At 53.5% G+C, this 24464-nt stretch overlaps 1 protein-coding gene across 7 annotated transcripts in view; it reads left to right on the top strand.

Moving 5' to 3' along the window:
• ABR (ABR activator of RhoGEF and GTPase) overlaps window positions 1-24464 on the top strand; it is a 181285-nt gene that overhangs the window by 123496 nt on the left and 33325 nt on the right. For all 7 annotated transcript variants that reach the window (XM_029927280.1, XM_029927285.1, XM_029927282.1 and 4 more), the window contains 11 exons: window positions 693-753; window positions 5550-5602; window positions 6181-6321; window positions 8017-8138; window positions 9875-10040; window positions 14459-14581; window positions 14904-14979; window positions 15466-15570; window positions 16436-16510; window positions 19218-19315; window positions 19723-19854. In XM_029927280.1, the coding sequence (XP_029783140.1) occupies window positions 693-753; window positions 5550-5602; window positions 6181-6321; window positions 8017-8138; window positions 9875-10040; window positions 14459-14581; window positions 14904-14979; window positions 15466-15570; window positions 16436-16510; window positions 19218-19315; window positions 19723-19854 (1152 nt within the window). The remainder of the gene's footprint in view (window positions 1-692; window positions 754-5549; window positions 5603-6180; window positions 6322-8016; window positions 8139-9874; window positions 10041-14458; window positions 14582-14903; window positions 14980-15465; window positions 15571-16435; window positions 16511-19217; window positions 19316-19722; window positions 19855-24464) is intronic.

The raw sequence follows: 24464 nt of genomic DNA, 5'->3' as shown, positions 1-24464 counted from the left end.
CCCTCTCTTCTGGATCACATTGCATGGGGTCCAGGAAGGGTGTTGCCCCTTCGTTGCTGGCAGTTTCTGCTCCGCTGGCAGCATAGGCACCGGTGGGTGCAGAGTGACAGGTGGGGTTGGGGGTTGGGTGAGTCCCTCTCAATCTGGGTGGGATATAGGTCGTAGGCCCTGTGGAGTTGGGTCTCTGTCCCAGGTCAGGTGCCCCACCTCCCAGCCTCCCGCTGTGCCGGACTTTATCTCCTTATCTCCATCGTTCTTATCTCCAGGGCCCCAAGGTGCTGGAGCTCCTGGTGCTTTTCCTCTCAAACCCCACGTACCCTGGGCTGATGTGTACACCCCTATATGTGGCTGCTGCTGAGGGAACCCTGGCCAGGGGCAGGGGGGTGTCCTGTTCTTGTCACCACCCATTCTCTGGAATGTCCTCAGTCACCCATGGAGGGGCTTTAGAGAGTGTGTCTGAGGAGCACCATTGTCACAGACCTCTCTGGTACCCAGAGCCCTTCCTCCATGCCTACATCCAGCCTTGGGACTCCACCAGCTCAGGGAGACCGTGGGTATGGCACAGGGAGTCCTGAGTCAGTGAGGCAGAGGGAGACCCTCCTCTTTGCCCCCTGGGTTTCAGAGCCCTTCTTGCTATACCTCCAGGGGGGGATGGGGAGGCCACCGAGTGATTCCTCCTCTCTGTTTGGCAGGAACTCAAAGTGAAAGGTCCCAAGGACTCTAAGGACAGCCACACATCAGTCACCATGGAAGGTACTCTGGGGAACCGGCTGGGGAACAGTCACCTTCCTTTGTCTTTGTGGACTATGAAGACCTGTGCCTGTGAGCATGTGCGCGAGCGTGCGAGTGTGTGAGTGTGTGTGGTGCACGAACGGGAAGAATCCAGCCTCTGTCCCTAGGCAGCCGGCCAGCTACAAACGTGCTCCTCCTTAGGATGCCAGCAGGCAGCTCGCTCCCCTCCGCCTCCCCCTCCTCCCCCGCCCCCCTCCTCTCCACGCGCACCTCCCTCCCACCCCTCCCCCTTGCTAGAGGAGCACTCTGAAGCGGCTGCTTGATTCAGGCTGTGCAGCAGCAGCCAGCAAGGTGGCTGAGTGGCCAGGCTGCTGATGGGAGCCACCGAACGATGGCCGCAAGCTCCTGCCGCTGGGACAGAGGCTGCCATGGAAATTCTCCTCATCATTCGCTTCTGCTGTAACTGCACCTATGGTAACCCAGCCCCCTCACCGGAGACAGCGTGGCTTCCCACCTCTGGGGTCCGCTGGGCTGGAGCGGGCTTGCATGTAGCTGCCGAGGTTTGGGGGCAGCAGGGGAAGGAGTGGGTGCAAATGGCCAGATCTGGGTTTACCCCCGTTCTGGCCAGATTCCAGCGTGGGGTTGAAGTCTGGGGCCGTGCCAGGCAGGGTGGCTCAGAAATGGGAGGACAGGGCTGGAAGCATCCAGGTACCCCCGTCCTGAGGATCAGTGGGGAATTGGGGGCTTAGCTTGAGGGGCTGTGAGCAACTTCCTGGAGATGCTTTCAAGGAGAGAAAGTGACCAGGCTTGTGCCTGCAGGCGTGGCAATCCTGGGGCTGGAGGGGTCCAGCAGGGGACTGTCAGAGTGGCATGTAGTCTGGACAGCAGTGCCTGGGGCCTGGAAGACCCTGCTGGGGGGACAAGTTGGGAGTTTCTTTGTTTCTGGAGAGAGGAGAGGTGGCTGAGCCGCTGGGGTATTGTGTGCTCAGAGTGCACATGCTGTCTTCGCGACATTCCCTCTTCAGCAGTGGTGGAGGCCGCGGATTCGGTGGGGAGAACAGGAAAGAATTGGGTTGCTCCTGGGGTGGGGGTGTTTCTAGCCACCGGAGACCCCAAGCCGAGGTCTCAAGGTCTCCAAGCCGAGGTCTCAAGGTCTCGGCACTTGGTGCATGCCAGTAGGAGAGGGGGGCGTGGCAGGCTGCCGCCTTTGAAGGTCACACGCCCACTGGTCAATGGAAGGCACCCAGAGCATCCTCTTTACAGCTCCCTCAGCAAGGGGTCCTGGGACAGGCACGTGCTGTCGGCCAGGCTCTTGCTTGGAGGAGGCGGGAGCAGGCCTGGGCAAGGAGGCACTGCTCTCAGAGGCAAGAAGTGCCTTAGGGATGACCCGTGCTACCTTTGGCAGGGATGGAGTGGGGAGGGAGGGTCAAGTGTGGCCTCCATGCCAGTGCTCTGGGCCCCTGTGTGTTACAGTGGCAGGCGGCTGGTTTTAGGACCTCCTTCCCTTAGGCATTTTGTCTCTGCACCCTCTCTGTCACTTTGCCTTCACATCTCCGTGGTAACCTGGAGCTCCTTGGCTGAATGCAGGAGGGTGGCAGTTTGCTGGAGGAGAAATGGTGAGGTTTCCTGGGCTCTTTCTCAGGGGCCGCTGTGCTGCAGGGGCTGTCGTCCCCGTCCGCTCCCCTTCTCAGGGCCATCCTTGGTCGAGTATCGCTCTTGATGGGGGACCCCCTGAGGTAGCCCTTCTCCAGCAGATCCAGCAGGACAGCTGTGGGGACTCCAGTCACGGGGCAGGAGCTGCCCTGTGCCCCCACCTGTCAGCTCAGATTCCGACAGGCTGGGGTCAAGAGGAGGGATGGACTTGGAATTGCCTCCTTCGGAGATCAGAGAAGTGCTCTTTATGGTCTGGCCTAGGAGTGGTTCAGGTCTCAACCCTGCCTCCTTAAGAAAGGAAACAGGGTCAGCCCTTTGCTTCCTCTTCCCTCCCCAAAAGGGAGTTGAGTCTTAGTGAAACAGACCTGGGACTAGAGTTCAGGGATTTTTTTTTTTGGTCCCTGCGATGCTGTCTTTGAAGTCAGCTTCAAAGTGGGGAGGGAGGAGAGAATGAACCCTTACCAACCACACTGTTTAGAATCTTCTCAGCCCCTCCAAGGGACACTGGTTCCAGGAGGAGATTCTGCACTTGGGGCTCACTCTGGCCTAATGGTTTATTTGCTGTGTACCCACCCATGCTGCATGTCTCTGTGCTAGTGGCTTTGGGGGATGCAAAAGGACGTCATGTGTAATCCAGGCCCCCAAGGAGGGGGCTCACCTTGGTAACAAAAAAGAGGCCAGCTTACCCACTTCTTCCTGGTGAATCTTTCCAAGAATCCTCCTGAGGGTCACTGAGCTTTCACAGATGCTGCCCACCCCCACCCCCACCCCACCCCCATACTGAAGAAGATAGCTCAGAACCAGGAGCCTGGCTAGACCTACATTCAAAACCCAGCTACTGTTTGCAGCGTTGTTATTATCAGCAAGTTACATAACTTCTCTGTGCCATAGAGAAGTTTCCTCATCTGTAAAATGGGGCTAGTGATAATTGCTTGTCTTTTTAATCAAAGGAAATAGCGTATATAAGAGAGTGCCGCTGGACACAGAGTAAGTACCTAGCAAACTACAGGGAGGCCAGCTTGCTGGTGTCAGTGGTCTGACCTTTAGGCACTGTGAGTGTCTTTTGCAAAAGTCCTCATCAGGGAAGCCTTCCTAGAGGAGGTGGGGAGACAGGCATTGTAACTTGGTGACTGGTGTCTATCCCAGGAACAGGAATGGCGTGGTGTGGAGGAGGGAAAGTAAGGGAAGCAGTGGCAGGAAGGGCCATAGAACAGGTAAAGGGGGAAGGATGGGCTCTTTACCCTGCACTGTCAGGGGAGGCTGGGGTGCAGGGGCCATGGGGAGCACAAGCAGAACATTGGGATTGTTATTCATCCTCTTCTTCCCTTCATATCTCTCTGACTGTGGCCCCAGGGCCCTCTTCCTGCACACCCCTGTTCCTACTTTTCCTCCCCTCTCCCCCAACCCAGCCACTCATTCCACAGCCCCAATCAGGTAAACTCGAGGTGACCTCAGATGTATTAATAACTCCTCTGAAACCCAACCCACCGTTTGTGCAGACCTCTGAGCTTAGTCAGAAACCTCTTCCTTCTGGGACCTGAGGGAGGGACAGAGGGAGCTGACGCTGCAGTATCAGCTTCCCCGGGCTGGGACTCCAGAGCCCACCTTGGGAGCTGTCCACTCAACTTGCACTTTCACTTTGCCTTTGGGGTTATTGAGGGTGATTCTCCCCGCCCCTGAAGATGAGCTAAGCCACAGGTGGGTACTCTAAATAGTGTCCATACAGGGTCCCCTGCCCCGGCTGGTAACTGGGCTGTGTCCTCACTATCCCAGGACCACCCCCAGCCTGGTCCTGTGCATTTTGGCTCCCATACACCATGGGGAGGGTCTCTAGCAATTGCTAAGTTAAGAAAGGCCTAAAATAAGTCACGGGAAGTGTGTTTGCCTAAAGCAGTGGTTTTCAACCATTGGTACACATCAGAATCAGCAAAGGAACTTTTTCAAAATGCTAATACCCAGGTTCTGCCCAGCAGAGATTGGGATTTAGCTGATGAGGTGGGGAGAGTGGAGCAGGCAGCTGCTTTTTTTTTAAGAGCTCCCCCAGTGATTCTGAAGGGCAGCCAAGCAAAGACTGCAGAAAAGGCTCATGGCACACCACCGAGACCGAATCCTCTCCAAGGCCAGCAGATCGTTCCCCAAAGTGTCTGCTTAGCAGTGCATGGGGTATTTATATCTATAGGGGACTCTTTGGTTCGGGGGCTAGCCAGGCCATGAATGTCGGCTCTGGGACTGTCACAGCTAGCCTCCTGCCTCTTCCTGCCCCAGGGGCAGGAGGACGCAGGTCCCGAGCCCATGGACAGAGGCATCCAGGTGGATGGAGGCTGAACCACCTCTGCTGGGGGGGATGAGGCGCAGCTGCTTATAGGAAGCTTTGCCTGGAAGCGTGGTCAGCCAGCTGCAGCATCCACATGTCCCTGCCGAATCCCAGCGGTCCTCATTTGTCCTGGTTGGCCATGGGGTGTGGTGAATGGGGGCCCTGCCAAGCTGGCATTTCCCCAGCCTCATCAGGGCTCCCAGGGACCCCACCTGAATTCCTTCGGGAAATCTTTGCTGCCTCAGCTGCCGCTTGGTTGAGAGAAGAGCCTTTATGTGAAGAGCTGGCCTGCCTCCCTGGCCCCCAGCCTGTCCTGTGTGGTTGGAGTGTTTGAGCACATGGAGGGGGTCTTATGGGGAAGAGGCTGACCGTGTAGATCAGAACAAAGCCTGCCTTTCCCAGCTGGCCTTGGACCAGAGAAGTATAAGAATGATTGCGTGTGGAGGAGCGGCCTTCTTGGGAAGAACAGCCCATCTCTGCCCCACATTCTGGGGCGCTAGAGCTCTGTGGGGTAAGGCTAGGTATAGCTGTACAATGCAGAGTTGAGGGTGCAAAGGAGCATCTTCACCCACTTTGAGCCTGGTCAGACAAGAACAGGCCTGTGGGATGGCCCTTAAAGAAGTCATGTCTGGTGGGGGACGAGACAAGGCAGATGAAGGAGGGCCTGGGCTGCACATCGCCTGTTGGTGTCGTCTGGTCTGGCCTGCCCTGGGACAGAATGGAACTGTGACCTCCTGCACACCAGTGTCTGTGGGGGGCCATGGGTGGGGGGATAAGGCTCATCTGTAAGTGTCGAGCTGCTCCCTGTATGTCATCTGTCCTGTCTCCCTCTCCCTGCCTTTGCCAACAGCTCTGCTCTACAAGCCCATTGACCGAGTCACCAGGAGTACCCTGGTCCTCCATGTGAGTGTCAGCCCCCTGGATGGCCAGGAAGGGGTTAGGAGTTGAGTGGGAGGCTGAGCCCAGGGTGGTGAGTGCTGGAGTCACTGAGAACAACTCACCTGGGGAGCCGGGCAGAGGGTCCCTGGGTCCTGACTGTCCCTGCCTGGCCTGTGGTAACTATGCCAGTGGAGCCAGGGCCTAAATATAGCTTGGCTACAAGCTTGACATTTGGCCGAATGCTCCCATGGAGGGAGGCTCTTCCTGCCTCCCCATCCTTTGCCTAATGGTCTCCAGGGCCCCTTGGAGCAACTGTGGGGTACGGAGAGGGGCGTCTCTCCCAGCTGCTTGGTGAGATGAGACTCCACTGGCTCACTCCGCCAGGGCGAAGAGGGATGATTGCACTAGTAACAAAGGGGCGCCACTGCCCTGACCCCTGCCTCTCTGACCCGGATTTTTAGTTCAGATTTTGCAGGCATGACCGGATGAGAGATAGGTCCCTTAATGCCCGCTTTGGGATTCCTTTGGTGAGGATTGAGCCCCCACAGTCTTCTCGTTGAGCCCCAGCACTGCTGCCCCTGACTCACTCCACCCCTCCCCAGGACCTGCTGAAGCACACACCTGCGGACCACCCAGACTACCCGCTGCTCCAGGATGCCCTCCGCATCTCCCAGAACTTCTTGTCCAGCATCAATGAGGACATTGACCCCCGCCGGACTGCTGTCACAACCCCCAAGGGAGAGGTGAGCTCAGGACCCAGGCTGAGAAGGGTACAGTGGACCACATCGTCTATCCCTGCCCTCTTGCACAGGAGGGCGGGCCTTCTCCCACGCCCAGCCAAGAAAAGGTCTTCAGGCCCTGGGAGCTTTAAGTTTGGTGTCTCGTAAATCTTTATAATAATCCACTGAGGCCTGGAGAGTCCCTGCAGATCTAACACAGGGTCTCTTGGCCATAAGGATTGAAATTGGATTCTTTAGCTGGGGTTGTCTCTCTGCAAGCCTTGCGCACCGTCCCCCATGCCAGGGAAACCAGGGGCTCTGGCTATCACAGTGCTGCATGCACACACCCACCGTGGGCAGTGTGACGCCCTCAGGGCCCCCTGGAAGATAATGGCTCAGCCTGAGGGAGCCTGGGGAGTCAAGAGAGCAATAGCTCTGAGCTGCCTGTTACTGGCCTGCATGAATAGGAGAGCAGGAGCTAGGGAGCGAGCCCAACAGCAAGAAAGTCTGGAATGAGAGGTGGCTAAGGCTGTCAGGTTGCTGGAATGTCCCAGGTGGGCGCCTAGATATAATACAGCAGCTCCAGTCCCTTGGAGGCCCTTCTTGGTGGAAGGGTGGAGGTATCTCAGAGAGGGGAAGCAATTTGAAGAATCGAAGGGACAATTAACCCATGTGGGTCAGCAGCATGACCCTCATACAGTGCTTCCTGTCCAGGGGAGGCAATTAATTGGCATTTAGGAGTGAAGGCTGGCTGAGTTTATGCTCCTTTGTTATATCTATGAGCCTCTAGTGTCTCCTGGAGAGGGAAGTAATGAGGGACAGGGTCTGGAGCGTGACTAATGGGGCACAGAGGGCTGTCCCTGTGTGCAACTCCCAGCTCTGGTTTGCAAACCCTGGAATGTCACTGGCTTGTTTGAGTCAAGGATAGCTGAAAGCTCTCTGGTAGGGTTAGAGCACTATCAGTTTCAAGTCTTTTTAAATGTATACTTTGACCACGCCCACCTACATATATAGGTCACACAGTATATAATACAGGGATGACTGGGATAGTTGGTGACAGCCCCAGAGAAACCCGCTGGCTCTCAGGGTGTCAGGAAGGAGTCTGGAAGTTCTGTGTGGAGCAAAATGCCCTCAACTGTCCAGACCTCAGGTTAGAGATAGCCAGGAACTGGCACAGCCCCGCCCAAGAGAGACCAGCGTCTCCCATCCATCTGAGGGCGGCTATAGAATCCACTCAGAGGTGGCATACATGGACCCAGCAGGTCTGTGGGTCAAGGTCGAACTGAAACAAGACCACCTTCTTAGGGTTTAGGGGAGATCCCAGGACTGGGAGTGGGAGGTATTCATGCCCCAATGTGGAAGAACCAAGTCATTCCACACTAGGGTCTATACAGGTGAGAGCTGTTGGCAGCTGGGGGAAAATATAAAGCTACCATTTATTGAGCACATATTATGTGCCAGGCATTTGGCCGTTTGACATATACCATCTTGGTGAATCCTGCTTTACAGGGCAGACTTCATTACCGCCATCTTATAGATGGTAAGACTGAGACTCAGGTCAGGGAACTTGCCCAAGATCACAGCCAGAAAGCCCGTGTCTGTGGGATGTTAATCGCCAGGTACCATGGCCCCTCCCAGCTGGATGGTACCCCCAGAGCAGGCTGGGCCCTGGGCTGATTCCCCCTGAGCAGGTGGGGGTGGGTGTGCCATCTCTCTCAGACGCGGCAGCTGGTGAAGGACGGCTTCCTGGTGGAAGTGTCAGAGAGCTCCCGGAAGCTGCGGCACGTCTTCCTCTTTACAGATGTCCTACTGTGCGCCAAGCTCAAGAAGACATCTGCAGGGTGAGTCCGGGGGCCAAGGTGGGAGGGAGCTGGACTCTGTCCCCTGAGGAGCCCCCCCCCCCCCCCCCCCGCAACCTGGGGCAATCCACATTTTTTTTTCCTTTTAAAAAAACACATTAATTAATTTTATTTGACTACATATCCTTTTTCTAAAAATAAATCCTGCTTTTAATTATAAAGATAATACAGCCAGATTACAGGGGGGAAAGCCCATCACCCACCCGAACATAAGCATCCGTCTCCTGCTGCTATATTTCCTTCCAGTTTTTTTAAACCTTCTCATGTTTTTTCATGTACTTGTAATCAGAGTGAATGCCCAATTTTGGTCGCTGCTTTTTCCATTTCACGTCATAAGCATTTTCCCTGTTGCTGCCTAATCTTCATAATCATCCTTTTGCTTTGCCTGCATGATGTTACCAGTGGATATGCCATAATTTACTTAAGCATTCTCCTTTTATTAGACAGCTCTAAATTTTTGCTAACTGCAATTCGGTGAATATTCATTAAATCTGCTGTCGTTATTGAGTGCTTATACCATGCCAGGTGCCATGACAAATGCTTCAACTCTGTTATTTCCAATCTTCCCCAAAACTCCACCAAGTAGGTATTATTATCCTCATCTCACAGACAAGAGAAAAGACTTAGAAAAGTTAAATAAGGGGCATCTAGGTGGCTCAGTCAGGCGTCCGACTGTTGATTTCAGCTCAGATCATGACCCCAGGGTTGTGGGATTGAGCCCCACGTCAGGCTCCATACTGAATGTGGACCCTGCTTTGTATTCTCTGTCTCCCTCTCCCCGGCTCACCTGTGCCCGCTCTCTCTCTAAAATAAAAAAAGAAAAAATAATCAGTTGCCCAAGTTCACACAACTAGAGCTAGAGAAGATAGGATTTGAAGCTTAATCAGACCTGAAAGGGGCTTTCCACATCCATCTCTACACCCAGTGACATGAGTCCCCCCTGTGCTATGAGCAGAAGAGGTCATGCAGTATTCATTCCCACACTCTCCCACCCCCACTTCCTTACCTCCAACTATGTGCCCAGTACACCACCTCACAGTCCAGGGGAGAGCAGCCTTAGGCTCACTGCAGCACTGAGGGGCCAGAACGGGAGGTGCAAACCCGTGTCCTGAGGGAAGTAGGAGAAGGAGAGGTTATTATGAGCTTCAGTTCCCTGGAACTGGATCACAGATGAGACCATTCAAAAGCAGAGGTGGCAGTCATAAGCAAAGACACCTATGCTTTTAGTCCTTTGCCCGTGACAGACCTTACTAATGAACCACAGCACTTTCCCACTGGGCTTGGGTGTGGCTTTATAATCTTCTACCCAGTGCCCCATGTGACCTCTATTGATCAGAGTTGGCATTAAAGCTAACATGAATACACCTCCAGCCCAAAAGATAACGAATATGAGCTAATTATAGATAGGCCTGGGGGAAGGAAGAGTGGAATGGGGGATAGTAAAGTGTTAGAGGGTTGAGATATTTAAAAACATCAGTCATACTGGGCCTGAAGATTGGCAAGGCCAAGGTCCAGAGCCCTCACTGCCACCTGACCCTAGAACCTGACTGTCATTTCTCCACACTCAGGTTTTCTGAGCAGACTCCTCAAGGACACAGATTGTTCTGTCCTATGACAAGTTCTCAGCAAATCCCTTTCAAGTATCTTTGGACCCTAGCAGTTCAGGCTTGAAGAGCCGAGTTCCATCTGGCTCATGTCTTTCTCTGGCTTGTTTGCAGCAAGCACCAGCAATACGACTGCAAGTGGTACATCCCCCTGGCCGACCTAGTGTTTCCATCCCCTGAGGAGTCCGAGGCCAGCCCCCAAGTGCATCCCTTCCCAGACCATGAGCTGGAAGACATGAAAATGAAGATCTCTGCCCTCAAGAGTGAAATCCAGAAGGAGGTGAGTAGAGCCTGGCATCCGAGCCAAGATAGGGAGGGTGGCCCTTTTCATTGTGGCCCTTTGAGGAGGGGAAGTTGTAAGTTTTGAGAATCTGATAAGGGAGATGGGATGCAAGGGTAGGAGGCCTCAAGTACATTCTCAGGAAAAGACACTGGCTGTGGCAGATTAGCACTGAGCGGGTGGAGGGAAGGGCAAGAAGTCAGTGCTCAGAATTTACCGGGGTGAGTCATAGGAAGTTTCCAGGTATATGTCAAGCACCGTAGAAAAGGGAAGTGAGAGAAGAAGGCCTTCTTAAGGAAAAGCAGGTTGCATGCAAGAGAAGGGGCCTGAGAGGCTTCTCAAATTGGAGGGCCTGGGTGGTTGAGTGAGTTACGTGTCTGACTCTTCAGTTCAGGTCATGATCTCATGGTTCATGGAATCAAGCCCCATATTGAGCACCATGCTCAGCATGGAGCCTGCTTGGGATTCTCTCTCTCTTTCTCTCTCTTCCTCTCTCTCTCTCTTTCTCTGCCCATTCCCTGCTCATGCACATGTACATGCTCTCTCTCTCGCTCTCACTCTCTCTCTCTCTCTAAAAATAAATAAGGGGCTACTGGTGGCTCAGTTGGTTAAGCATGTGACTTTGGCTCAGGTCATGATCTCATGGTTCATGAGTTTGAGCCCCATGTTGGGCTCTGTGCTGACAGCTTAGAGCCGGGGGCCTGCATCAGATTCTATTTCTCTTTCTCTGCCCCTTCCCCACTCATGCTCTGTCTCTCTCTCTCAAAATAAACATTAAAAAAGCTTTTGGGAGGAGTGCCTGGGTGGTTCAGTCAGTTAAGTGTCCAACTTCAGCTCAGGTCATGATATCACTGTTTGTGAGTTCAAGGCACACATTGGGCTCTGTGCTGACAGCTCAGAGCCTGGAGCGTCATTCGGATTCTGTGTCTCCCTCTCTCCATGCTTCTCCCTTGCACACGCTCTGTCTCTCTTAAAAGTAAATAAACATTGAAAAAACTTTTTTAATAAAAATAAACTCAAAATAATTAAATTAAAAACTAAAAATGCATAGAAGCTTGTACTCTAGCCTAGAACTGAAATTCTTGTCAAACTCACATGGAATACACACATTTATCATATATTAAGTCTCAAAGGAAATCTCAAATTAAAAAAAAATTTTTAAGTAAGCTCTTCACCCAACATGGGGCTTGAACTCCCGACTCCGAGAACAAGACTCACGTGCTTCACCAATTGAGCCAGCCAGGTATCCCTAAAAAAATGGTGGCTTACTGTTCGTGTTCACAGACCACAGTGCAGTAAAATTAGACATCAACAAGTAGAATACAGTTAAGTATATGCCTAGAAAATTAAAACTTTCAAGGTAAAGAGGAAGTCAAAATGGAAACTACAAAATGTTGAGAAGTGCATGAAAATGAAAGCACTCCTACTGAACCCCATGGATGTGGCCAAAGCACTCTTTAGAGGAAAATGTATAGCCTTCAATTCATCTATTTGAAAACAGTGGCCAGAGGAAAGCCCCCCGTCCCAGGAGGAGCCTTCCCTGGGAATGTCATGAAGGGCACGGAGAGGCTTGGTTGGTTTGCCTGGTTTCCCTTCCTCGCCCATGGACTTGGCTTAGTCCTCACTTCTCTGGGAGTCTTCCCTGATGTGTGCCCACCACAGTCTGGGTCGGGTACCTTGCTTTCCGGTTCCTGGTGTTTGCCCCTTTGTTTTGCTTTATTGGTCCTGAATCATAATTACACTGGCTGCTTTGTCTTTTCCCCACTTGAATTGGAACGCTAGCCAGGGCACTGTTTTCTTTAGTTCTATGTCCCTAGGACTTAGCACATAAAAGATGCATCATAGGCAGTTATTGAGGAATCCATGATCAGATGGCTTCTAAGAATACTTTTAGCTTAGACATCCCTCTTTTTATTTTATTTTATTTTTTTTAATGTTTTATTTATTTTTGATACAGAGAGAGACAGAGCATGAGAGGGGGAGGGGCAGAGAGAGAAGGAGACACAGAATCTGAAACAGGCTCCAGGCTCTGAGCTAGCTGTCAGCACAGAGCCTGACGCGGGGCTCGAACCCACGAACGTGAGATCTGACCTGAGCCGAAGTCGGAGGCTTAACCAACTGAGCCACCCAGGTGCCCCAAGACATCCCTCTTTAAAAGAGAGGAAGACCACAGTAATGACCCCAGGGGTCTGGGTCAGAGGGATGACCTAGGACTGGGGGTCTGATGCGGGCACATCTCCCCAGAGGGGGCACAGGTGTCCTCCTCCTGAACTGCCATGCCCCACCCTGGGGCGTCCTGGTCCTGGTTGCTGGTGGACTTTGTCCCCTCACTGCTGCCCCAGGTGCACCAATGTGGCCTTCTGCTCAGTTGAAGGTACGCTTGCTGAGCTCCACTGGCCGCTGGCTGCCGGGAGGTGCCAGACACCTCACGGAGTTCCTTGTCCTGCCCATTGCTGACCTTAGTATGTGACACGATATGAGGAGAGTCCCTGGGGAGGCACATTGTTCTCTGAGTCACAGAAGCAGTGATTTATTATTTTAATAAGACTTTTTAAAAACTTGTTTGTGTTCTAATCACCAAGACATACAATACTGAAGTGTACAAAGTGTAACAGATTAGCATCCACCCCCCCCATTGTCAACAGTTTAAGGTGTGTTCTTCTAGACTCTTCCGTGCTCACAATGGTGTGTTGTGTTTTTTGTAATGAGACTGAACTATGTGCCATTTTGCAACTTAAGCTTTTCACTAAATGGTGTGTCTTAGAGATTTTTGGATCTATCAGATTCTTTTTAACAGCTCCATCCTATTCTTTTAACGTTTGTTTATTTATTTTTGAGAGAGTGCTAGAATGCAGGGGAGGGGCAAAGAGAATCCCAAACAGGCTCCATACTGTCATCTGTCAGCACACAGCCTGACCTGGGGCTCGAACTCACGAACTGTGAGATCGTGACCCAAGCCAAAATCAAGAGTGGGATGGTTAACCAACGGAGCCCCCCAGGCGCCCCAGAGGCACACTGTTGTATTCTGCTGCTTGACTGCACAAGGACGTATGTGCTGTTCTGCTCTCAACAGTGAAGACTGCAGCAAAACCTAACTGCAGTCCTATTTCTCTCCGGTACATTCCTTACAAGTGGGATGGCTGGGGCAGAGGGTTCACTCTAATTGCCACATTTACCTCCAAGAAGGTTGCATCTGATTATGTACCCCGTTTGCCATTTTGCTAGTCTAGTGGGTAAGAAAGAAAATGCCATAGAGATTAATTCTACCTGAGGAGGTTGAGGGTGGCACCGGAACGAAATGTGGAGCATAACCACAGTTAGTAAGATGGAAGGGATCTTCATGAAATACAGACTTGAGAAGCTGGAGGAGAGGGCGTGGGCTGAGACGTAACGGCTTGTTAAAGCACAGGATAATACCATGCATCTGAGGTGTGAGGGTACAGGGTGGGGCATGGCGGGATATTCGGCTGGGCATGGAGGCCAGAGCCCAGCCCCAGGAGGCCCTGAGTGCCAGCCCAGTGGTTGGGGCTTTTTGTTGAAAGGTGTCTGAGGTTTTTAAGCTAGCTAGCTCTTTTATCCCTTTTTAAGTTTGTTTATTTTTGAGAGACAGAGCATGCTCAGGGGAGGGGCAGAGAGAGAGAAAGGGAGACACAGAATCTGAAGCAGGCTCCAGGCTCTGAGCTGTCAGCACAGAGCCCGACACAGGGCTTGAACCCAAGGGCCATGAGATTATGACCTGAGCCAAAGTCGGACACCCAAACAACTGAGCCACCCAGGTGTCTCTTAAGCAGGGTATCTTGATGGTACCCAGGACCTGATTTCTAGAGGTGACTAAGTGATGACTCGGAGGGGCTAATGGCACCAAAAGAAGATTCTTAATACTTAGAGCTTCCAAGAGGAGGCGGCACAGGGCCACAGCAGAAGCACCAGAGTTGGCCAGGATGCTGAAGGTGCCTGAGGAGAGCGTGGCTCGGAGCCTGTGTCAGGTTTCCCACAGCGAAGGAAAGCAGGGCAGGGGCAGCTGCTTAGGACTGAGAGTTTGAAAAATGTCAGCAGGCTATGGGCTGTAGGGTGGTCTCCAGTTTTCTGCTACCTGGACCTGGGCAGAGGACTGTTGGCTTGGTGAGTGAGAGCTAGATAAAGGAGGGGCTAGAGGTACAAACTCAGGGCTGGTTGGTTCATACGTGGAAGGCAGGCACACAGAGGAGTCATTTCCTATCTTAGAGATCAGCTTGCCCTGGGGGGGGGGGAGGTGGTAGTGTCCTCCCTGGCTGGCTAGGCTCCCCAAGATGTCAAAGCATCATAAAATATAAAAAGGAAAAAGACACAGTGCACAAGGGAGTGTGGTGCTTAGAGATGCTGAGTGAGGAGTGGAGTGTCTGAGGGGAAACCATCTGTGCCCTCTGTCTCCCCCACAGAAAGCCAATAAAGGACAGAGCCGGGCCATCGAACGCCTGAAAAAGAAGATGTTTGAGAATGAGTTCTTGCTGCTGCTCAACTCCCCCACAATCCCATTTCGGATCCACAATCGGAATGGAAAGGTCAGGGAGGGGTGGAGATGGGACAGAAGCAGCCCCCTTCCTTGGCCAGGACTGCCCATTCTCTAGGGCTCCTGTCCATGACCTATGGGAAGCAGGCACTTAGGCAGTATTCCCAAGAAGCTGCAACAACTCCCAGCTGGTGTGGAGCCAGTGCCCCCTGCTGGTCATCGCTGGCACCGCCACTGCTGTCACTGGGCTTCTAAGAAAGGGGGCTCTCCTCCCAGCTGCCAGCTTCTCTGAGCCTAGGGGTGCCTGGGTGAAAAAGAGACAGGAGTGTGCTTGGCCACAGGGTCACTCCACTAAATTCATTTCTTCTCTTCAGAGCTACCTGTTCCTACTGTCCTCGGACTATGAGAGGTCAGAGTGGAGAGAAGCAATTCAGAAGCTACAGAAGAAGGGTAAAGTCCTGCCCCGCTCGACACTGCTCTGATGGTATCCGTGGCAACAGTGGCCTTTTGCATTTCTACGCGCTTTCATGTCCAGGGTCTCCTCTTTGGCCTTCACAGTCACTCTGCAAGGTGCCAGGGCAGGTGGCACTTAATTGATGTTATTGACCACTTGAGGCCCAAAGAACTTAAGTGATCTATTTAAGGCACACAAGGAATTAGCGGTAGGACTGGACTCAGGGCCCAGGCTGGTCTGTCTCTTTCTCGCTCTCACTATCTCCTACACACATTCACGAGCTGTTTTAGTTACTTTCCTATCCTCACCCCCCTGACAGCACCCATGACTGTCGCCATGTGAGTGTCTACAAGTCTTTCCCTCCTTTCCAGTGGCCAGCTCTGCCCCTAGAGCTAAGCTTTATTCCTTCAGTAGCCCCCAAAGAAGAGCAGCAGGTCCTAGTGGATCTGTGGTGACATTTTCCTCTCCACTCCTCCCTACAGATCTCCAGGCCTTTGTCCTGAGCTCAGTGGAGCTCCAGGTGCTCACGGGATCCTGTTTCAAACTTAGGACTGTACACAACATTCCTGTCACCAGCAATAAAGACGGTAAGCTCTGGAACCCAAGGTTGCCTAATCACCAGGGCATAGCTGGAGCCTTCTATAGGGACCTAGCCAGGCTGTAACAACTCAGTTGCCAGGTACACAGAGAGCTTGAATAGGGGTTGTTCTCTACTGAGTTCCCAGATGGTCTCAACTTGTCACTGGCCCCCTCTGGCTGGAGAGAAGAATCTGGCACCCTCAGGTACTGGAATCATATATGTTCATGAGTTATTCAGATAATGGAAGCAAAAGACTGAAGCACGAGATGTGAGGGCAGTGGAGGGGAAAGTGTAGATGGATTTAGTGTATGAGAAATAAGGTCTGAAGTTTCCAGGGACCAGAATTCGGAAGGCCTTGAATGCCAAGCAAAGATGTTGTTCAAACTGAGGAACCTATGGGAGGTTTTGGAGCAGAAGAGTGCTGTGATCCGGGCTGGCCCAGGATGGGTGGGGTCTGGTTGTTCGTGGGTGCCTGGAAGGGGTACACATTGTGGAAGGGATTTTGAAAGCAGGCTGTCCTCCCCATATGGGAGTCATCTGCCCCCTATCCCAAGAGGAGGCTGACTTGCAGTGGTTAATTTTCATTTTGAGAGGCTACATTGAGGAGGACAGCCATGGGATAGGGAGGATTCAGAGCAGGATCCAGAACCTGGCAGCAAAGGTTGAATTGGCCTTCGGGGCTGTGTGGAGGGAGAAAGGGTACCAGCTCACATTGTAGGAAGCTGTGGGCTCTGGGAACTTCTTCATCCAGCCACCAGGTGGTGCTGCGAGACCAAGGCTTGGACTGAGTCTCTTCCTGCGAGCCTGGGGTGAGGAGGGGCCAAAGCAGGCCTCTCATCACCCGCTACCCCATGGGCTCTCCTCTCTTACAGACGACGAGTCTCCGGGACTCTATGGCTTCCTCCATGTCATCGTCCACTCTGCCAAGGGGTTTAAGCAGTCAGCCAGTAAGTGCCCCTGACCCCCAGCCCTAGGAAGAGCAGGGAGCCATTGCTCACCCATTCATGGGAAGTCCCCGTAGACCCATTGCATGGGGCCTCCCACTGCCCACTTACCCTGCTCTGGTCTGCCCCAGGCTGGGGCCCTGCCAGCTGCCTTAGCATGTGGGTGGTGGGCATTCCCCAGACGGTCAGGAACCAGCCCCACTTTGACTGCCCTTGTGTCCCTAAGGTCTGCTCTTTCCTAAGCCCTCCCCAACACCTGGGTGTCTGAAATCCTGGGCTCTAATGCCATATCTGCCAATTATAAGCTATGTGACCTTGGACAAGTCTTTTAACCTCTCAGAGCCTCAGCTTCTTTCTTTGTGAAAGACAAACATATTTGTTAGTACTGACTTAAGAGCAAGCTTAAATATGACTGCTAGCACGCCGCCACACACATCCCTCTTTCTTCTTTATCACCGTCTGCTACATCTGTGCAGCTCTTGGTGTTTGACAAAATACACTTACAGTTTTTTCTCTAATTTTCCCCCATAGGAATTTGTGAACCAGTTAGCTGATCGTTTCTTCCCATTTGTCAGATGAGAAAACTGAGTCACAGAAAGATTAAAAGGACTTAACATCACAGAGGGTCAGAACCCCAGGGCTCCTGACTCCTCTCCTCTTTGCCCGCCCCTTCCCAACCTCTTCTCTTTCTCTGTGGCAGGGGGAGGTCTGCCCTGTGCCTCTCTCCCTGTGGCACACTGCACAGAAAATGTGGCGTTGGCTTACAGCCAGCCATTTGATAAACATTCACTGTGAAGTTCATGGGGTACCTTATTAACACGTGCCTGGGCACCCTTACTAGGTGCTAGAGAAAACTCACATGTGGCCAGCACGTGGACAATGCCTTGGCATGTTCAGAGCCTTTTCAAGGGCATTTTCTGCTGTGATCCTCAACATCCTCAGAGGTCACCGATATCATTCCTGTTTAGCAGCATTGCTAGTTTTTGCTTTAGAGAACGGTTTCTGTCAGTATGGCCTGGACCACCATACTTCTCGCTCAAGCTGTGCTTGTACCCATGACAGCTTCCTGGACCCTCCCCAGACACACCAACTCCCCAGGGATCTGGGGAGGGTCCGGGAAGCTGCCCAGGAATATTCCCAATGACTAAGCTCCAGAGGGCTGTTACATACACCTGAGTCTGTGGCCCACACTGCCCAGATGGCTCACCCTGTCTCTCTGCTCCCTGTTCGCCAGTGTGGGCCCCAGGGAGCCAGCCCACTGGGGGAGAGTGGCCCACAGCCCACTCTCCCAGAACAGATAGATGTTCTGCCTCCCAAACTGAGTCAAGGTGGTTAGACACGACGTGAGCTGCTACCAGGCCTCTCCTGACCTCCAGATTGTCCTCACTTCCTCCCTCCACTGGCCTCCTGAACCACTCACGTGTTCACTCTGAGTCTGTGGGATTGGGACCTCGTGAATCTTCAACCATGGCTCTTTGTCCTAATAAGTTCATTACATCTGCCCTGTCAGGCCTGGGGTGTCAGCACCATTGTGATTCCTGCTTTAATCCATGCCCACATTCCAGTGTGCTCTGATACCCAGCTATATCTGGTCTGCATCATACCCAGCCAGAGGCAACTCGGGGACAGCCCCATCCGCTCTCCTTTCTGAGGAGAGCCCTTTAGCGGGGGCCTGGGAGGGGTGTGTATGTATGTCCACATTCTGACCTCTGCCCCTCGATTCACAACACAGAGGATGGGCTCTAATACCTCTAAGGTACCATTTACCCTGGGAGACAACCTTGGCATGTCCTGGGGAGGCAGAGGGGTGCCAGGGTTGACCCCCAGAGGGAGGATGTGGATTTGCAGCCTGCCTGGGGTGGCCATCCAGTGCTGTGGCCACACTAGCTGGATCTCAGAGTGGAGGGGAGATTTTTCAGCCTCAAAGGCCCCGGTTCAAAATGGAAACACTAGAGGGAAAGCTCCCCCTCCTCCTTCCCCATCCCTCCACCACTCTGTTACCTGAAGCACTTCAGGTGGTGGTAAGAGCTTCATTCATTCATCCCGCACATACTCAAGGTGTGCCTACTCTGTGCGGGCCCTGTCCTTGGTGCTGAGGGTCCACCAGCGGCCACACCAGGCTTTGGCCCGTGCGGTGTTGATGTAGTGAGGGGAGACAGGCAGAAAGGTAACTTGAGTTAAAGTTGAATGCTATGAAAACAACAAACCAAGCTTTTGGAATGTGGGGGGCATTTTGGGTTGTCACAGTGAGTGGGGGTTCCTCCAGACTTCTAGCACCCAGGGCCAATGCCCTCCAAAGCCTCCCACCTCTAATGCCAGATGCCCTGTTAAGGAATTTGGGATCAGTAGGGGAAGGGAGGGGGAGAAGAGAGCTTCTTTAGTCTGCATGGTCAGTGAAGACCTTGGCCAGAGGCTTCGGTGGGGACGAGGCAGCCAGGCCAGGATCAGGGACGGAGCACTGCAAGTGGAGGGCCCTCAGGTGGGAGCAGCCAGGCACACTGGAGGGAGGAGGCCAGTGTAGCTGGGGGGTGGTGAGTGAGGCAGGAGGGACAGAGCCAGCTAGGAAGAGGGCAGAGAAGTGGGAAGGGGAACACTGAGGGCTGCCCTGTGGGGATCATGGGAAGGACAGAGGCATTTACCCCCCCCTTTTCCTCCCGAGGTCCTGAGTCTCAGGCCTCACTTGGTGTGTCTCTGCCCGTCCCTGCTGCAGACCTGTACTGTACCCTGGAGGTGGATTCCTTTGGCTATTTTGTCAGCAAAGCCAAAACCAGGGTGTTCCGGGACACCACAGAGCCCAAATGGGATGAGGTGAGTGGAGGGGGCTGGTGTCCTCATGGGGACCCCTGAGCTTGTCACCAGCTGTGCCCACCCCCGTCCTCATGCTCGCTTCCTGTTGGCTGGGGGTGGCTGAGCCTGTTGGTTCAGCGAGTTCTCTCTCCAACCCCTCTGCTCTCCACTCTTTGCTCATTTGGTGTCTGATACCATGTTTATGTCTAGACAGGGGGTTTTTAGCTCAGGCCCAAACTCCCCTTCATCAGCGAATTTGGAGGTCTTTGGAGCTCCAGGAAGGGAGGAAGTTCCTCCGTGCCTTTTGATGTGCTCCTCATAGGCCCCCTCACCCCTTTCTCACCCTTGCAAGGTTGGGGCCCACACCTGCCAGGAAGTTTTGTGTCTCCACTTTGGAGGTTCAGGATTGTGGTACCGTCTTTCCCCAGGAGTTTGAGATTGAGCTGGAGGGCTCCCAGTCCCTGAGGATCCTCTGCTACGAGAAGTGCTACGACAAGACCAAGGTCAACAAGGACAACAACGAGATCGTGGACAAGATCATGGGAAAAGGGCAGATCCAGGTGAGGGTCTGGGCGTGGCCGGGGCACCAAGGCAAAGAGGGGACTCCACCTTTGTTGTCACATCTCGACTCTGATCTGCTGGCAGCTTTTCCCAGGAACGTTGTGTGGAGATGGATTCTGAGGCTGTATTGTATCCATGAATGCTATGTTTGATTAGCAATGTCTGGCATACAAGGCCGGGCACCCTGCAATGGGCTTAGGGTCCAACTGGCTCTCTGGGCGCTGGTCACTGGTTTGGTGCTAGGGCTGCTTTTGGGCCTTACTCCTGCCAGGAGTTCACTGGCTTAGGGTAGGTTCTGTGGGTATTGGAAGAGGCAGGACCTGAGTCAGGGTAAGGGTATATGTGCCTCAGCTGTTTCTTGAAAGCCCTTGTGTGCAGCCTGTGTCTCTGGAACATTCTGCCAGTTCTGAAGACGGTTGCTATGCATTCACCTATCAAGAGGATGCAGGTTTGGAGGGATGAAGTTCAGCATGGAGCCATCCACACTCCATCTGGCACCTCCTTAGGACACAAGTGGCCTTCTCGGGGGTAGACTCTGTGACCATGAAATCAAGGGAAGCAATAAGCACTGGGACCCAGCCCACAGACGTTAGGTGCTCTGAGCTGCTTAGTCGCCCCAGGTGTGATGGGGGAGGTGGGGAGGGGACTGAATGATGCCTTCTCAAAGGATGTGTGTGTTCCCTGCTGCCCTGGTAAGGCTGCAGAGTTTGGTATCTGGCATTTGGCTGGGTGTTCTTGGAGGTCATGCCCTTTGGGGACCCATATGGGCCTTTTCCTTCTCCCACCTGTTTCACCTGGGTGTTTGAACAGGGGAGTGGCCTTATTTGGTGGGGGCCCAGCCATCTGCCTCCTGTCACCCTGTGTTCTGTGCGTGTCTGTTCCTGATGCTGTGGGACTCGCTCCTCAGCACTGTCGCCAGGGAGACTGGGCTGCCTGGCAACCGCAAGCCGGTCCTTCATTAATTTAGATGAAAGAGAGGCCTGTAAAGTCAGAACCTACTTCCTGCAGGGATAAGGGGTGGCGGCCTGGTTCCACACCCCTGGGCTGGCCGGAGGGACAGGCAGGGAAGGGAAGGCTGGTCCGCTCGGCCGCAGGCGATATCTGGCCAAGGAAGTGGCTGCCATGCCTCCTGAGCCATCAGTGGCCATGGAATGGAAGAGTTAAAAAGGGTGTCCAGGGCAGCCCCCCCCCCCCCAAAGTGAGCACCATGGGTCCTGACCTCCCTTCCCAGAATCCAGATTACAGGGCCCCGTGGCACCAGCCCCACCTGGACTTCCAGCTCCGTTGCTTCGCTCCTCCTCCTTGTTTCTGTCAGCCACACAAGCCCTAGGGGAAACACACCATAAATCATTACATCTTGGAGACAGGAGCAGATGGAGGCTTTGGGGGAAGAGGAGGAAGCCAGGTTATGTTTGGCAGAGCAGAAAGCACAGTCTGGTAAGGAAAATGTTTCTGTGTTTAAGCTTCGAGGAATGTTAAATGCCTGGGAGTTGATATTAAAAGAAACACAAACCTTCCTGCTGCCAGCTGACCTGGGCCTGTGAGCGGCCAACTGAAAGCCAGTGTCCTCGGGAGGACTTCAGACTCTCCCAGCCCGAACCTCCCCAGGGTACAGCCCTTGGCCCTCAGCTGTGGGGGACCCTTGCCTGCCTTCCCATGGGCCAGGGAGGGGTGGGGGTGTACTGCTTGGAGCGCCATGCTTCATAAAGTCTGCTCACCCATGGAAGCCCCGAGGATCACCAGGCTGGGTGGAAAGCTTCCACTGAGCCAATCCCGTGTGGCCAGGCCCCACGGAGCCATGGAACGGTCTGTTCCCACATTTTGCTCCCACCTCCCTTTATGCCACGTGTCCCAGGAAGGGAATTGGCAACAGCCTCTGGCACATGGCTCTGCTCCCCTTTGGCAGGCGCCTAAGATGGAACAAAAGGTGGCCTTGCAGTGGGGGCCGTCTTTGGTAATGTTTGGGTGGCCTGAAGGAGAGGCAAAGGAAAGAGGGCCCATGCCTGTCCCACGCCTTCTTTCTAAGCCCCTTCTCACTCAGCCCATCCAAAGAACTGCAAGGGACTGCATTTCCTGAGCTCCAGGTGTTTGCTCCCGAATGAGTCTTTCTCTGAGTTTGCCTGCCGTGGTGGCAGTGGGGGCAGGGGATCTGGAGCAGCAGGCTGGGGGTGGGGGTAGCATTTAGTGGCAGGCACATGGCAGCACTAATCAGCAATATGTGTTTACAGCACTTGGGCTCTTGGAGGCACAAGCCCCAAACATTATCTCCTCGGATCCTCACAACAGCTCTGTGAGGAAAATGACAATTATATCCTCCCTGCAAGGACACTGAGGCCCGCTGCCTCTGCCGGCGTGTGCAGAGCAGCCATGCCCTCTCCTCTGCTGTGTCCTTATCCCCCAGGCCTCCATCAAGGGATCTCCCAAGCCTGGAATAGGGCACTGTCATGGCTAGCGGCCTGGAGAAGGAGCCAGGGTGATGTTCTGCCCCAGCATCCCACTTTACGGTATAAAGTGAGCCTAAGCCTTCTTTAGTCTGAAGTCCTCTTAACTTGGCAGGGGACGCTTACCCCCTGGCACACCTGGAGGGAAGCAGAATGAGCATGCATGCACAGAAAGAGCCAGGACGAGGGACTCACCATCCTTCTGCAGCGTACCCAGCACGGGCTGGCCGCTCCAAGACCCGTAGGGGCCTGGCCTCAAGATCGGAAAGACAAGTGCATGGAGGCATGCCAAGCCATGAGAGAGCGCAGTAAGATGCTGGCAGTGAGGATAGCACCCGAGAGCTAGCACCCAGCCCTGGGCTGATGCTCACAGCCATTATCTCGGGGGTCTTCACATACCCTGTGGGGGAGGAAAGCGATCACACTTGGAAAGATGCGAAAGTTGAGGCACCAAAGGGGTTAGGCGACCTGTCCAAGGCCAGGCAGCCCGTGGGGAGGGAGCCAGGACCAGAACCAGAAATGGAGGCAGGTGGGACCCTGTCCTCTGCAGGTGTGCTCCTGCCTGCCACCATTCCCTGTGGGATAAGATGGAAAAGCATGCAGCGGGAACTCAAAGAAAGAAAGATTAATATTAATCGTGGGCGGGAGTCAGGGAGGCTCCCAGGAGGAGGTGGAGCGAGGGGGATTTGAGAGCCCTGGGTTTTTTAAATTCCAAGTGCAGTGTTTATATTAGAAGGAAAATTGCAGTAATAGTAGAGAGACTTGAAACAGAACCACAAGACGTCCCCCCTCCCACTCCTCTGAAACAGCCATTCGACGTTGTGCCTTTTCCCTTCCTCAGGCATAGAAATTTTCATATAGCTTTAATCACAGTGTGTGTTTTGTATTTTTCTATTTTCACGTAATATCATTAACCTCCCTTTTTTCTGGGTCTGTATGTAGTCTTTATAATGACCTTTTTTGTTACATTGCCCAAAGTAGTTCTTATACCGCATAAAAATCATTTTACATAATGGCCAGCACATGAATTGCCATTTTAAGCCTCTGTGTCACTCTAGCAAGGTGGGCAGGCTCTGGGTCAGCAGAAAGGAGAAGGGTGGGCTTTCCAGGGAAAGGGCCTTGGTGGCCATGCTGGGAGGCAGGGATGTGCAGGGAGTGTCCCAGGAAATTAACGCTCCTGCTCAGGGTTGTGAGGGAGGTTGAAGGAAGGAATGAAAGAAGAGATCAGAAGGGTTTTAGGACAGACGACTCCTAGGAGGCATTTAATCCAATTCTGTTTGGGGCCGAGAAGGAAATGGAGACCAGAAAGGGTGAGTGACAGCCACAGTGGTTAGCATGGGCTCCAAATTAAGGGACCTGGTCCCAGGTTCATCGTTTTTGGTCAGCTGCTGGGCAAATGAATGAAAGAAAATGCTCTTAGATGGGGCGGGGACAGACCTGAGTGTCAGTCTGTGACCCTCAGGGATCTGCCCTTTATCACCACAAATTTACTAGAGCCTCCCCCATCCCCAGCTTAGTGCATTTCTCCTCTTCCAGGCTCAAGAGTCCTCCCTTTGTCCCCTAGACCCAGGGGGCCAGTGTGTCCAGATTCTCTGTCTAGGCCACCCCCACTGCCTGCCCTCTCCTTGCAGACCCACCCCTGCTTGGCCCAGGAACCTCTCAGCTGGGAGGCCCCCCTTTGTCTGCTGTGGCTCCCTGGTCCCAGGGGACTCCCATATGTTTATCTCGGTCTATTTCCAGCCATGCTGCTCCAGGCTCCAGATGTGCTGTCCCCAACTGGGACCTACCCGCTGGCTGATTAGCATATTCCCAGGGCCCAGCCCTTGATGACTGGCGTGGCCAAAGGGGAGAGCTCTCCCTGAGGACCCCCACAGCTTGGTTCCTGCTACTGACTCCAGACTAAAGAGGAGTCTGAGACCTAGAAGCTCCCTAAGCCAGAGGAGCCCTTCATGCCCCTGCTCCACACCCCTGCTCCTCAGCTCAGCCACAGGTCTGGGGACCGTTCCCACCCTTGGTTCTGCTCCTCCCCCCCGCCCCCCCAGGGAAGGAGATGGCACCTGGAAATGCTCAAGCCCCTGGGGAGGGAAGGGGCAGGGTCCCAGGCCAGGAAGGAGATGCCAGCTTTCCTGATTGCCAAGTCCGTGCCTGATGGGGCACCTCACCCCTGT

The sequence above is a fragment of the Suricata suricatta genome, chromosome 17 (assembly GCF_006229205.1).
Source record: "Suricata suricatta isolate VVHF042 chromosome 17, meerkat_22Aug2017_6uvM2_HiC, whole genome shotgun sequence".
NCBI classification, from domain to species: Eukaryota; Metazoa; Chordata; class Mammalia; order Carnivora; family Herpestidae; genus Suricata; species Suricata suricatta.
This window is presented reverse-complemented; position numbering and strand designations above follow the sequence as displayed.